At 32.9% G+C, this 16476-nt stretch overlaps 1 protein-coding gene across 1 annotated transcript; it reads right to left on the bottom strand.

Annotated features, from left to right (window-relative positions):
• Positions 1-3861: 3861 nt before the first annotated feature.
• LOC127722084 (uncharacterized) lies at positions 3862-16254 on the bottom strand. The gene is made up of 7 exons (XM_052228928.1): positions 16002-16254; positions 15704-15783; positions 9272-9443; positions 8398-8480; positions 7255-7459; positions 5704-5789; positions 3862-5012 (listed from the first exon to the last, which is right to left on the bottom strand). Exons 1-7 carry the CDS (start codon positions 16154-16156, stop codon positions 4072-4074), a joined length of 1722 nt encoding a protein of 573 aa, XP_052084888.1. The 5' UTR covers positions 16157-16254; the 3' UTR covers positions 3862-4071.
• Between the last annotated feature and the right edge of the window lie 222 nt (positions 16255-16476).

Genomic DNA, 16476 nt, shown 5'->3' on the forward strand with positions numbered 1-16476 from the left:
ATTTTTATCAGCAATCAAAGCCGGGCTCCAAAGTTATTGTGAAACTGCCTATTCTAGAGGTGGCGTGAATCAGATGTGGATACTAAAAAATTCCAAAGATCTTTTAGAGTACATACAATCTAAGACTCTCTCATCTTGCAAAAGTTTTAAAACATTTGACTATCTTGCAAAAGTTTTAAAACATTTGACTTCTCTACACTTTACACAAGTATTCCCCATTCCAAACTAAAAGACAAATTGAAAGAGTTGGTATTACTTTCTTTCATTAAAAGTAATGGCGAACGTAGATACAAGTATCTTGTCTTGGGGAGGGATAAATCCTACTTTGTAAAGATTAACTCTAATTCAAACAAAAAATTCTCTGAAACTGACATTATCAAGATGCTTCATTTCTTGATTGACAACATATTTGTTACGTTTGGAGGACGAGTTTTTCAACAGACTGTCGGAATTCCTATGGGAACCAATTATGCCTCTCTTCTTGCCGACTTGTTTCTTTATTATTATGAGGCTGACTTCATACAGGAACTTCTTTGGAAGAAAGATAAGAAGTTAGCAATATCCTTTAACTTTACGTTCCGCTATATACATGATATAGATGATGTTCTTTCACTAAATAATACAAAATTTGGTGACTATGTTGAACGAATCCATCCCATCGAACTAGAGATAAAGGATACTACAGATACAGTTAAGTCTGCCTCTTATCTTGACTTACATCTAGAAATTGACAATGAGGGTCGGTTGAAAACAAAACTTTACGACAAAAGAGATGATTTTAGCTTCCCAATTGTGAACTTTCAATTTCTATGTAGCAACATTCCAGCAGCGCCTGCATACGGAATGTATATCTCCCAATTGATACGATATTCCGGGGCTTGTATTTCCTATCATGATTTCCTTGGTAGAGGATTGCTGCTCACAAGGAAGCTATTAAACCAAGAGTTCCAAATGGTGAAGTTGAAATCATCCCTTCGTAAATTTTACGGACGCCATCACGAGTTGGTTGACCGTTATGGAATAACCGTTTCACAGATGATATCGGATATGTTCCTTATGTCGTAACTTCAATACCCTTCCCTTTTCACGAATGTGACCTACCGAATTAGACTATTTACCGGATTTATAATAACATAAGCAACACGACGGATGCCACATGTGGAGTAGGATCTGCTTACCCTTCCGGAGCACCTGAGATCACCCCCAGTTTTTGGTGGGGTTCGTGTTGCTTAGTCTTTAGTTTTCTATGTTGTGTCATCTGTATTATTATTTATCTGTTTGTCTTTTTATTTTTGGCCATGGCGTTGTCAGTTTGTTTTCGATCTATGAGTTTGACTGTCCCTCTGGTATCTTTCGTCCCTCTTTCACACCACCCATTTAATAGGGAACTTCAAAGTACCTCAATAGACGTAATATCGTATTATCTATGATAGTTTTCTGTGCAATATTTTGTAGACAATTTGTCGTCATTTCTTTCACCATAGTGCATGTTTGTCCTCAACTTTCAAATTTATATGCTCCTTGTAATCATCTGTTCATTTTTGTTTACATTTTTTTTTTTGTCGTTAAAATTTTTCATAATTTCAGTTTAAAACCTAAGCAGGCTAGGATTTTGACACAATAATGTTACATTCTTTAATATTAAATTTGATTCCTTACTGCTCACTACAAATTGATTTTGATGGATTGATGGTTGTTTATTGTCAAGTGGCAAAAAAATACATATTAAGGACGAGATCATGTTGATGTGATATGAATGTAATTGAATATGAAGCCTTGCTTTGTCCTACACCGACACGCTGAGCCAGATGTTTTGACGTACTAGTGCACAAGATAGCAGGCCACATGAAGATAATATCTGATATATATTAGATTATATACCATATCTGGACACATTATTCTACCTCCGGTCTGACTAGTCCTTGTTCTTTCTCCATTTACACATAAATGTCGCGTGCTTAGAGGAAAAGCAGCAAATACCTCTTTTAAAGTCTTGACCCGGCCAGTGATCAAATCAATCCCCCGCTGCCACGAGACTACCGAGACGGTAACCCAGAAGGACATGTGTAACCAATGCCTATTAATTGTTGTGCTCTCAAACGTATTATATAGTTAATTTGCAGTTTGTACAAAATCATTAGTAATAGACTGAAAGTTTTCAAGAAACAGGATTTTGTTTTGATTTGAATTCACTCATAAATTTCAGCTTTCTTTAAAGGGGCACTAGCTTTCAAATTCATGTTCACCGATTTGACTTAAATTCTCATATTTGATTTATAACCATGTAAAACATTTATCCAAATTATAAAAAGTCTAAAATAAACAATTTACAGGGCATGGGCTCGATAATATGTAGCTTCGTTTCGTGTGTATTTCAGTCTTGACGCCATCTAATTAAATATCGAGTTGACCTCCGAAGATCGCCGATGGTCATATAAGCGATATAAACATGATAAACATAAATATAGATATAAATAGAAAGCGGACTCGTGCAATTGGATTTTTCTAGGTTTCTTTAATTTCATATAATAGATAAAAATTATATGTTAGTCATCGTTTTTACCTGCATAAGAATGATTTTTTGTGGATCGAACCAGTCAATCAAATGATTTACCTTTATTTCACTTTCAATGATGACATTCTTTTCCTTTAAAAAAACGAACACGTACAATTCATGCGTTATCCATCTCTAGCTAAGGGGTTAAATTGAAGTTCACATGAATACGGATTTAAAGAGGTAGAAATCATTAATGTTTCTTAGCTTAGTTTGACAAACTTGAACTAAACTGGCTGCTAAGAGAGAATTATTATTTCACCATTATACTTTCATTAATGATTGAACAAAACAAATCATACTTTAGATTTTTTATATAGCTCGTAGCTAGTGCCCCTTTAATACAAATAATTTTATTTGACACAAAAACATGCGTAACTCAATGTTTCAGAATCTGCCACTTTCTGAGTTTTATTTTCGAAAGCATTCACCAAAAACTTTGTAATTTGTTACAATGTCATAAACAACGAAAATCTTTCAATAAATGGCTGCAATATTTATTTTACAATGAAACATCGAATTTTCAATATGTTCCAAAGATTTGATTATTATAAATTACATCCTTATTGCGTGGTTTGATTAAAATTCTGAAAATATTTCAGTCCATTTTTCTAGTTCATACTTAAAAGAAACATTCTTATCATTTAAATTACACGTCTTAATCCATGCAATATTTACGTTGTTAGTATAATAAAAGAAAATTGTCCACACTTTGTGCATAGAGCATTGTATTGTTCTATAAATTATGTTATATAATATAATGATATCGATGAAACTGTTCCTTGAAAGAAATATTTTATATAAATCTATATTTCACTTTTCTGACACACTATAAGCACCTATGCAATACATTCATTTGGGATTTGTTTAACATAATTTAAGGGATTCAATTCATTCAAAACCATATTGTATGCTCAGACATTAATCAGTTTAAAAGACAAAGTACACTGAAATAGACATCAGTGACGCGACTTAGCCAATTTTTGTTTTACGCAATGCACAACATGTTATCTATTCCATATTCAAATGTTCAGTAAACAGTATATATTACGCAAGTCACGTATTTATCCCGTATTTAATGTACGGTTGTGTTTTATCATGTTTTACTAATTTGTATTACGATTTTATAGAATGTTATATGAAATCGCAATTAGCTAAAGTTACATTTAGGTTCAATTTGGGGCTTGATGCTACAGATACAACAACTTAATACTGCAAGAATATAATGTAAACAATAAACATGTTTTAGACATAAGGTCTATAAAATATGACAATATTTGATAAAATATGACAATGTTTGAAAAATATGACAATGTTTGATAACAAATGTATCAACAAAGCTGCAATAGCAATTTCGCAAAATGAAGACGACGGGAAACTTACATGTCTTTCCCTTGATTGAAACCAGGTGTAGGAAATATAAATATGATTGCATAATATTACAGTCCGGATAAAATATTATAAAATGATTTTACTGATTATTGCAAATGTTGCAATTAATTCGTCAATTTTACAAATTAGAACAAGACATCACTATCATTAGACTGTTTAGCACCACCTGTTACAAGAAAAGATGGCTGACGAAATAACGAAGACTGCTTATGACCGTATTCTGATTCTGAATCGTGGTCATTGTGACTTCCTTTCTTCATATTTTGTTTTCTCAGCACATCGAAATTGTTTCCTTTGCGACTGTTCTTCTTATGCGAAGGTTCGAGGTCGGAATATGGCAGCTCGTTACTCCTTTCCTCATCAGGTATCATTTGATCAGATTTGTCTGGCTTTCCAAAATTTAGCTGATAGGATGGGGTTAAATCAGAATAAGGTAAATCATTAGAATTGTCAAAATCTTTATAATTCCTCACCTTTTCTCTGTTTGCTGGGTCATCATATGACTCTGTAACGTCTTTATAAATATGCTTGTCCTTTTGAGTTTTTCTTGGATGGCTTTGCCCCAATGCATTACGTAGTCCTTCTGAAATATTTCTATTAGTATAAAGGGGGTTTTCGGATTCATATCTAGAAGGCATAGAAAACTGTGTGGACTGAACTATATCAGGGTCTTTTTCTGAAACTTGTTTGCGGTCTATATTGGCGTCAAAGTATATTTGCTTTCCATTGTTTTTAAAATCTGTTGATTTAACCGCCTGCTGATTGGAAATGTATGGTTGCCTCATTGGACCATAATCATGAGATCTAGTCTCACTAGGGGCATCGGTTCGTTGTAGTTGTTCAACACTCGAATATCCATTCAAATCAGCAGAATTATAATCGTTCTGACTGTCATTCGGAAGTGTATACGATGATTTAATTGTCTTCAACCATTTAGGGGCGTTCCTTTCAGAAGCGATTAAGATCTTTCCTACGTTTGTCTGTAACACTATGTCCGTACTTATGACAATGTCTTCATCTTTAACACGGATCTGGATTGGCATTTCGAGTCCTAATTCTTTTGATGCTGAAAATAAATCGTGAGAATTATTGAATGACAAATTTTTTTGATCTAACTTCAAAATATACTTATAATAGATAGTCTTGTATCATACGAAATAATGTTTCACATTAATATAGCACTTATGATAAGCAATAACATGTTTAAATGTCATCAATACTGAGATTTCATTCTTGAACACTAAGGACTTTTTCGTGCCATTCTTTCAATGAAAAAATTCTTTTTCCAGATTGCCAACATAGCAGAGAATTTTCATTTTAGAAATAAGGGCAGCCTTTCATTTTAGGAACAACGTATAGTGCGTCTTAAAACTGTATGTATCCATGGAATATGTTCACCTCTGCATGTTAATCTTTTTATTGAATTATAGTTGATGTGGAATAGTAGGTAAATCCAGGTATGCGAGTCGGGCGCACCAAATTCATAAGTGTTATTTTCATTTTACAATCCTTCTACATTATAAATAAAAACAACACTTTATAAATTGCATGCGTCAGAAGCGCTTTCCTCGATTTACCTTCATCAGGAACGCTCAAAACCGAATATTTGAAAGCCAAAGATGTATAAGAACCTAACCAGTTGAAGAGCTACATGACCAAAAAGGACATAAAAAGGATAATCCATCCATCCAAGGTCAACTTTGTATGAGGAAGTTTTATATTAAATTGGCCAATGTCTGTACATTAAATACCCGCACCTTTAACGTGCAAATCAATGCAATTTTCAGCTTTAATCATCTTCTTTTTACTTTGATCTTCTGACCATACTTTAAATGAAAGGTCGCTGAAAATAAAACAAAATATTTAAATTAGAGACTCTGAAAATGTCTGACAATATATTCGATCAGTGTTTTCCTGTCATATATGTGTAGGGCTCTGAATAAAGGCAACAGTAGTAAACCGCTGTTCGAAATTCATCAATCGATTGAGAAAAAAACAAATCCGGGTTACAAACTAAAACTTAGGGAAACACATCAAATATAAGAGGAGAACTACGACACAACAGAAACACAACATTAAAATGTAACACACACAGAAACGAACTATAATATAACAATGGCCATTTTCCTGACTTGGTACAGGACATTTAAAGAAAACAATGGTGGGTTGAACTTGGTTTTGTGGGTAGCCAAACCTCCCGCTGTTATTGCAATGTTAAATATAACATTACAATGACAACATTACATGAACCGCGATGGTCAGGCTGATGTTCAATGGTTTGACGTTGTAGCTAGACCCAACAGTGCGATGGACTACACATACTATATTTTTAATGTGTTTCATGTTCACATGTCGATGTAGAAGTTAATCTGTTTGTTAGAAGCAGCTGTAGAGGTTTTTAAGTAGATCTTCGAGAATATCATGTATGCAGCAACATTAAATAGGACGATACATCATTTAGTATGTAACGTAGGACATGCATAATATGAAATTTATATTTGGATTTGAAAAGTTGCAAATACTGTGTAAAGACACAAACTCATAAGGTATAGATGAAATTATAGTATTAGCAGGTTAGTTACAGATTATATTCAAACAGTTTACCAATATTACATAGTCATATATACCGTGAAGTCATAAATGTGTATGGACAATTATGAATGCAACAATGGACAAACATGTTATTGCGCCGATTTATGAATATTTGTTTATATAAGCTGAAAATAAGAAATGTAGTCAAATGTTATATCTAAAAATAGATTTTCCCAAGGACGATTTACATTCGGGTGAGCACGCATGATGCATTGCATCTAGCAGAGTTTTTCTGTATTCGTACAAAGAAGAATTAACACACGTTATTATTAATTCAAACAATTGTTTATGTTAGCCGAAGCCTTAATACATCAATAACTAGCCGGTATATTTTAGCAAACACATATAGCGCATTATACATGTCAAAGACATTACTGACTTAATGTTTGTTCTGAATAAAAACATCACAATTGCAAGTTCATTCCAGACAGTTTATTCTCACTATCAAAGACATCAGAAAATACGTATAATATTTAAAGAAAAACGTTTATTAGGATCATATAAATTCGAAAATGTAATAAAAATATTATAGATAGACATCAATATACGAAAGGCCCTGTAATTGCTATTTTTATGTTGAGAAATGCTTAAAGGTCTACAACAATGACCTATGAAGCAGGACTGTCTCGATCCCTCGATTCGACTTATGCATTACTTTATGCAAGATACATGTAATGTTAAACAATAATATTTGTGTTCAAATAATACAATAATACCTCAGTGTCGGTGTATCCGTAGATATTGTAGCTTCTTTATTTTCTATTTCAACCATTTTGTCTGTAGCCGGCGTCCAACTTTCATCTTTACCAAGGGCCATTACTGTTTGGTTCGACATAGAAATGAGGATATCATCGTCCCCAATCGTTGTACCGTCGTCTTCAAGGCAGATTTCATTAACGATGTAACCAAAATATGCTGGTGCTGCAATACCAGAAATGACACATGATTTTTTCGTCAGCACATTATCTTACGCGAGTGGGTTCAAGGAATATAATTTAACTAGTTTGTGAATATTTTTAACTTAAGCGCTTTTCACACCATAGACAATCAATGTTGAACTACTGCATGTAATGAGAAAGACGTAAACAAATTTTAATTTTAAAATGGTTTAAGTTGTTTTGTGTCGCTGGAATGCTCTCTTATTGCCACACACATTACCCCTTCTTCGACGCACAATTCTTTTTAGAATAGCATTAAAATTTTTAAAAAGTTTACTTTTGCAATGTGAAATGTGTATGAAGTGTCATTGATGGTGAGACGTTAATAAATTATTATTGTATTGTATATTGTATATTGTATGAAGTCAATTAATGTATTAAGCCATGGCAATCGAGGTCAACAATTATTTGTTATATAATAGATAATATGGATAAATCCATAACCTAAGGAAACCACTTTTCCTCAATCAATGCAGTCAAGTGTTGTATCCTGGAATATAAATTGAGTTTTACGGCGTTGTAGAGTTTTACGGCGTTGTATTGGAAATATGGAATGGTGCACTTGATTAGTGATATGTTGCGTATGTCAGAAATTGTTTCTGGTAAACGATAAATTCATAACCTGAGGAAATCATGTTTCCTCAATCGGTGAAGTCAATATTGGTAACCTAGGAGAACAATGGGTCAAGGCGTTTTTGATATTTCACTTGTTAAATTCTACTTCAACTTTATAGACTAGCGCGGCTTACCTGTCTCGTTCAAAATAAATCTATGGTTCCAAATCAAAAGACTTATTTGTTGTCATAACTAAATTTAATCTACTGAACATGCTGAATATTTCCGTTGGGCTGCAGCCAGTAGTGAAATATATCCTTGACTCTTTTTGTTTAATATCAAACGCATTTTGTATTTTCAATATACCTTGATGAATCAAGTCTTTCAGGTTTTCTGCTAGCACCAATTTCCGTAATGTTCGATTGTGGGAGCAAACATCAAATGTGTACCTAAAAATACGATCAAAAAACTAAATTCTGCCAAGTGACTTTTGAAATATGTTGATATGACAAACATGAATGATAAATGAGTCATATGACTTTGATTTCTTAATTGAATTCGTTTGATTAACGTCTCAACTCCTTATATCATTATATTGACAAACAAGATCAAAAAAAGGGTCTACATGTATGAAAATTTAACTTCGACATCAATCCTTCATTCATATTGGCATCTTAATTCATAAATTCTCCGTTGAAAATTTTGAAATAATTAAGAAACTAAGGTTTCAACTCACTCGAGAAAGTTGATGGATTCGGCCATTCCTTGTATGTTTTTTTTTTTTTTTTTTTTTTTTGTGATATGGCTCTCCACGTACTTATACATCAATTTTTTTGGTTTGATCATTCCTGATGAAGGTGTAGCAAGCCAAGTTCGAACGCACTAAAATTATGGGGTGTTATTTTTATTCTATATGTGTTTTTGTCATTTTAATAAATTTGGTGTTAAGGGCAGATTATTGATATTCTTTTTTATTCAACATTTTGCGAATTACGAGCTGTCATATTGTGACCTCTAGATGTCAGTTTGGTTTTTGTCCATTGGTATATACCATATATCTCTTTTTCTTCATGTTTCTACCTATATTTATACAAATTGTGGAGAAATTCTGAAGGTAACATTTGTGTAGCAAATAACAATTTAATTGATAAACAATGCATCACCTTAGTAATTCTTACAAAAAAGTAAGATATACAAGAAACCTTTGTCTCCCCTTCATAATTTCCCAGCTAGTACTCACTTTTGTATTGGGAGATTAGAAACACCTGAGCGATCTACCCAGTGTTCATTTCTAGCCAATACAACTAATATCTTTCCCATACAAGACGCTAGAATCTCGTCATTATCTACATCAGTTCCGTCCTCCTCCAATGTAAGACGTACGGGATTGTCGTACTGGTATATGGTGGCAGCTGTGAAAACATTCCTTCACAATAAACTATTTACAGAACATTATTTTTTTTTTTTCTATAAATAAGGATTTTCTAACCCACGAATAGATTACTGTAACTGTATTTTGCAAACTTTCGGAATTTTGGGTCCTCAATGCTTTTCAACTTCGTACTGCTAACTTTTTGATTCGAACGTCACTGATGAGTCTTTTGTAGACGAAACGCCCGTTTGGCGTATTGTATTTTAATCCTCGTATCTATAATGATGTTTTCACATTATAATTGAAATAAAGAATGGTAAATTCTTTCCGCGAATATTCACTGAAAAGAGGCCGGGTGAAATGATTCCTCGTAACATACATTCTTTTAAATAAGTTGCTCGTAAATAACAGATAGGAAACGATGACGTGAGTATAATGTGTTGGGTATAACCAACTATATCTATCGTTCCGTCGAGGAGTGAACTCATTCTGAGTGTAGAAACTCCAGCGTGATGAACAGCTAAAATCACCCAAGTATGTACAGTTAAAATGTAAGATGGTATTAATTAGTTGTGGAGTAGTGTCGACACGCTGGATGCTTGAAAAATGTTCCAATGACGGGGAAGCTCGAATATCTGGAGGTATGGTATTCCAAGATATGATGGTGGCACGTAACCTTACTGATCTGACATTTTTTCACAGGCATTTGCGTTTATATATGCAAAGTTTTAATTGTGGTATATCGTGGCAGCTGTGAAAAGATCACTACACATTATAATAGAAAAAAAGCGAATGTATGGAACGCCATGACTGTCTTCTGATGTTGATTGTTAACTATGTTCGGTGCTTGATGCATTACGTTCAGTAGTATTTATATTTTGTTTAGTAGTTTTCATATTATGTTCAGTAGTTTTGACATTATGTTCAGCAGTTTTGACATTATGTTCGGTGCTTTTGTTATTATGTTCAGTAGTTTCATTATTATATGCAGTGGTATTTAAATTATGTTCGGTACTTCTGACGTTATATTCAGTGCATTTTGCATTATGTTCAGTACTTTCGACATTATGTTCAGTAGATTCAATATTATTTGCAGTACATTATGTATTACCTTCAGTGGTCCCGGTTTCTTTTTATTCGGTGGATTATTCATTATGTTCAGTAAAAGCATCAGTATTATACTCGGTTCAATGAACTATATGTTCAGTAGTTGTATCATGATGATGATGCAGTGAAAGTCGGGAAATCAATAACGGAAATTTTCAGAAAAAAACAAACGCGGATATTTTCGACGGACGTTTTCTTCATGGACACTTTAACGGGATCAGGAATGAAAATGGAAGAAATGGAAGCTGTATTAAATTGGTTTGGTTCACGTTGACACGTTGGCTATTTTCACAAGGAAAAATTTACTCCTGACTAAATTTGTAAGATGATTGATTGATTGTTTGTTGTTTTCTGAACGTACAGTGGCAAATATTTCACGCATATTTATGGCGGAGAGAAGAATTTTCAAACAAGAAATAAGAAGTGGCATGCGTTGTCGTTGATACACCATGACCTTAGAGAGACGACAAAAAAATAAAACAGCAAAAAATAAAATATAAAAACATATTCTATAGCTCCTAGTAGGTAACCCTTTTTGGTTGTTGTTTGTAGCATATTAATCTTATGCACCGATTTTTAAGAGACCACGAAAAATCTCCTTGCAGATACTCCTATAGTATTCTGCATCCTACCCCGCTAATAGACGCTAAAATATCAGATATTTAGTTGAAATAACCCAAGATAAATGAGGTTGTGGATGAGGTTTACAGAATATAGAAAGTTGATTCATAAATATGACCATATCAATGATAATTCATGGTAACACGGATTAGCCTCGAACCTGTATCTGGATATTGTCAATCTATTTCTCTTCATTCTGGCTATCATTGGTGGATCTAGAGACTAAATCCAGAAATATGTTTTAAGCGCTCTGTTCAAGAACAGATATTAAGTTATTGGTTTGGGTAGTTTCTAGTCTCTTATTAAACAAAAGGGGTCATGTTTTATGCATTACTTTAAAATAACAAGAACCATAACTGTACAGAAATGGTGAAAATTTGCACATAATTAAAGTTTTGCACTTTGTATTTTGATATTCATTACCTGTCTAATAGACAGTCTATGGTAATCATATTTACACTTAGACCAGTTAGTTTTTGTGTATACAGCTTGAGTTTGGAAGATTAAAAATCTTAATAAATGATTTTAAAATGACAATCATACTGATACTTAATGTTCATCTATTGTAGCACTTTGTACAATATTTTATTCTTTACCCTTGCATACCAGCATAAATTTCAATGTAGCTCTCTGAATGTAGGACATTTATGACTAGTTGTTTTCTGGTTTTTCTGCTATTGCAGAGCTTTTTGCTGTCCTTTTTGTCTGAACTCTATCACGAACTGTTTTATCTTTATTGTAATAATTTCTGACACAATGCAGGAGAAGAATGTAAGATTATCTTTGTCTGCAATAGTGGACGAAATAGTACGTCAAGATTTGTTAACTCGTGCAAGATCGTGATTTTCGGGGAAAATATCGAATGTACATAATTTGCATGGTAACATCAATTAACCAGTTCTGATTACGACCAGTTCAACATTTCATTCCATATCAATAATAATTCGGTATGCAGAAAAAGTTTAGTTATTCTGTTAATCATTTAATTCTGTAATTACTTTTTTTTTTTACCTTTTTCCAAAGTTTTAAACATTTTTTTTAAAGCACCCCTTTATTCTCTATTCTTTATTTTTTGCCCACCTTCTCTTTTTTGGGGGTAGGGGCATTATTCTCTATTCTGTAAACCTCATCCACAACCTAATATATCTTGGGTTATTTCAAATTAATATCTGATATTTAAGCGCCTATTAGCGGGTTAGGATGCAGAATACAATAAGAATATCCAGAAGGAGATTCTTGGTGGTCTCTTAAAAGTCGGTAAGTCGGTGCATGAGATTAATATGCACAAACAACCAACAAAAAGGGTTACCTTCTAGGAATACAAAAGCTATAGAATATGTTTTTATATCATTTTTTTTTTGCTGTTTGTCTTTTTGTCGTCTCGCTATAGTCATGGTGTATCAACGACAATGCATGCAACTTCTTATTTTTTGTTTAAAAATTCTTCTCTCCGTCATAAATATGCGTGAAATATTTGCCACTTTACGTTCAGAAAACAACAATCAATCAATCATGACATCTCACAAATTAAAGTCAGGAGTAATTTTTTCATTGTGAAAATTACCAACGTGGGAACGTAAAACAAACCAATTTAATACTGCTTCCATTTCTTCTATTTTCATTCCATCCCGTAAAAGTGTCCATGAAGAAAACGTCCGTCAAAAATGTCCGCGTTCGTTTGTTTTCCGACAATTTCCGTTATTGATTTCCCAATTTTTACTGCATCATCATAATTATACAACTACTGAACATATAGTTCATTGAACCGAATATAATACTGATGCTTTTACTGAACATAATGAATAATCCACCGAATAAAAAGAAACCGGGACCACTGAAGGTAATACATAATGTACTGCAAATAATATTGAATCTACTGAACATAATGTCGAAAGTACTGAACATAATGCAAAATGCACTGAATATAACGTCAGAAGTACCGAACATAATTTAAATACCACTGCATATAATAATGAAACTACTGAACATAATAACCAAAGCACCGAACATAATGTCAAAACTACTGAACATAATGTCAAAACTACTGAACATAATATGAAAACTACTGAACATAATGTCAAAACTACTGAACATAATGTCAAAACTACTGAACATAATGTCAAAACTACTGAACAGAATATGAAAACTACTGAACATAATATAAATACTACTGAACAAAATGCATAAAGCACCGAACATATTAAACAATCAACATCAGAAGACAGTCATGGCGTTCCATACGAATGTCCACTGAAAAGGGACAAGGTGAAATGTCTCCTAAAAATAGAGATAAGTTACTGGGAATATAAAGATACTATATTGACTGAGTGTTCCCTCACTGATCCGATATTTTTCCAAGGCATTTATGGTATATATATATATATATATATATATAAGAATATTTGACCTCTTATTTATACAACTTCTTACTGAAATGTTGAAGCAGTAAAGGTGAATGGCAATGTTTTTTGTAACATCGGGCTGATATGTAAAGATAATGACAACCATACCACATCTCCTTATTTTTATAATGCTATGTCAAGTATCCATCATCACATGTTTGATAGCGACCACTTTCCAACATACCCTAATACTGTGATAATCATCAAATTAATCCACTCTTCAGAGTCTAGCAGTAAAACAAATAGTGTCTTTTTGTTCTTGTCCTGGTCATTCGTGAAATATTTTCCACTGGACATTACCAAAACAATCACTCGATCATCGGTTTTACGGAGTGTAGTTTTTCGTACAGAACACAAAATGAATCCATTTAAATGCTAACTAAACATATCGTAATACTATGTTAGATTAAAAGGTAAAAGATAAATAAAATAAATAAAATTAAAAACCAATTGTTCAGAGAACAATTGAAGGTCTTTCCACATCAATGTTCTAAATTATTGATGAGAAGCTACATCCAGTTTACTCAAAATTACTATTGGTGTCCAAGCTTTGGTTTCTTCATACTGATTCAATTAATATATGGTTTCTATATACTTTTGCCTGAAATAAGGGAGATAATTGCCATCTTCCGGTTTAGAAAATGTCACTTCCGGTCTCATATGATAGCTTTATTTACACTGATTCCAAAAATATATGGTTTATATATACTTTTGCATGTAAAAAGGGAGATAATTAGCTACTTTCGGTTTAGAAAATGTCACTTCCGGTCTCATATGATAGCTTTATTCACACTGATTCCAAAAATATATAGTTTGTATATACTTATGCCTGTAATAAGGAAGATAATATGCTACTTCCGGTTTATAAAATGTTACTTCCGGTCTCAAAAGATAGGTTAACCTATGGTCATTCAAAAAATATATGGTTTCTAGGTACTTTTCCATGAAATAAGTGCATAAAATAACTACTTCCGGTTCACTCAAGGTCACTTCCGGTTGACATTGTTCAAGGTCATAGGTCAACCAACAGTTTGCAAAAGACCCTATGGCTTTATCATGTAACAAGTTGGAGTAATAATCAATTAACCTTAAATTGAATCATTTCAGGGACAATAACTCCTATAAGATGTCATTGGATTGTTTCAGACCAAATGTATCATATCTTGATCACAATTAGGCAAACATTTTGCACTTGTTCTTTAATTTGTATCTTTAAAAGTGACAGAGGAGATCAAATAACAAGGAAAAGTCAAAATTTAGAATAATACCTTGACCTTTGACCTTGGCCTCAATTTCATTTAAATGGACCAAGGAACTCAAATCAATATACCTTAGGTCTTTATCACTTACCATTCATGCTATACATATATATATATACCTTATGTCAAATACAGAAGGGGAAATAACTCTCATATGGAGTTTACGTACCGCCTCGGTCAAAATTGGACAAAACATCCTGAGGGTATTACGAGCAATTTAGTAAAATAAATTTGTCGCTTTCTTTTACGGTTACGGAGGAGATGCAGTAACAAGGAAAACAGTGTTCGGGGAGATAACTCCTACAAAAAAAATTGTTCGGCTTTGAATGGGTGAAAATAAAAAGCGCATAAACTGTATGATATTATATAAGAAATATCTAAGCGACATCTTGCGAAACAAAAATTTTACGTGAGAACAAAATTAGGCGGAAGAAAAAAAAAAAAAATAATAATAATAATAATAATAAGAACAAATACAATAGGTCTTTCCACAGAAAAGTGGAAAGACCTAATAAAATTGAGAATGGAAAAACATATATTACAGAAAGACAAACGACTTCATAGCCGAATGAATAGACAAGCAACAATCCACAAAACATTACACAGAAAACTAAAGATTTAGCAAATCGAACACAAGGCAGGGTATGAAATTATAAATAAAAATTGAGATCTATATATACATGTATGACATGTGAGACAATAGTATTGTAATAAGTTGTACATTAACAAAATGAGTCAAAAGCGCAACAGTACAGTAACACCTAACAAGAGGGTGTCAAAATCACAGCAAAAAGGTCGGTGTTTTTTTCGGGCACTCCGGCTTCCTCCACCAATAAAAACTGACCGCCACGAAATAGCCAATAGTGATAAAATCAATCATGTGAACAAATACATAACGTAGTTATTTTTACCTTTCCTCTGAAGAACTGCCAGATTTTCAGCTTTGATAAACTTTCGCCTTGTGCGTCTACATGTCCAAACTTTGAAAATTCTACAAAGTACAGATAATAATACTTGTCAAATCAAGTACGAGAAACAAAAATCATAAAACAATATCAATTCTCGATATTTAAATTAAATACTGAATACTAGTTAAAATCATTTACTTAACCGAAAAATATACTTTTATACTAAAAAATCATATCTAACAAAATAGTTTTGTCATTACTTTGTCTTTGAATGCCAAAACTATAAGCAAATTGGTCTTACGGTATATTAGACATTCCTATAATAGATGCATTGCTGCCTATTAAGCTGATACCATCATGGTGTCTGTATATATCCATACTTCCGGCAGAGGCATAGCGTGAATCATGAAAGTGATTACCATAATCGTGCTTCCCATAATTCATTTCGTGATACATTGATCCGTCTGACCGTCTGTTACCTATATGGTTATTGGTTAAGTCAGAATTTCTTATGTCTTTGAATGGCACGCTGTCATCTTCTGTCACGTGTGTGTTCTTGGGTCTGTCTTCCCTACAGAAAAGGTAGGGTTAAGAAAATATCACAATGTTATTGATGACAAAGTGTATTGCTGAAAATATGGTTTATAATTCCTCAATTTATATCTATACAATAACTAATCTCTAATGAGGAAGGATCAAATACATTTTTTCGACAAGTTGGATTAATAAATAATGCTAGTTTATTTAATTTGAATCTGCTACACTCACAGATGACT

Source organism: Mytilus californianus, unplaced genomic scaffold (genome assembly GCF_021869535.1).
Source record: "Mytilus californianus isolate M0D057914Y unplaced genomic scaffold, xbMytCali1.0.p SCAF_12, whole genome shotgun sequence".
Classification (NCBI taxonomy): Eukaryota; Metazoa; Mollusca; class Bivalvia; order Mytilida; family Mytilidae; genus Mytilus; species Mytilus californianus.

What these genes read in the sequence shown, in the direction of transcription:
- LOC127722084 (XM_052228928.1), bottom strand. Translation starts at nt 16,156, where the DNA reads ATGTATCACGAAATGAATTATGGGAAGCACGATTATGGTAATCACTTT. An exon ending in ACGGATACACCGACACTGAG is followed by an intron (nt 5,790 to 7,254) that starts GTATTATTGTAT and finishes TTTTATTTTCAG; the next exon opens with CGACCTTTCATTTAAAGTAT. An exon ending in CATTGATTTGCACGTTAAAG is followed by an intron (nt 5,013 to 5,703) that starts GTGCGGGTATTT and finishes ATTTATTTTCAG; the next exon opens with CATCAAAAGAATTAGGACTC.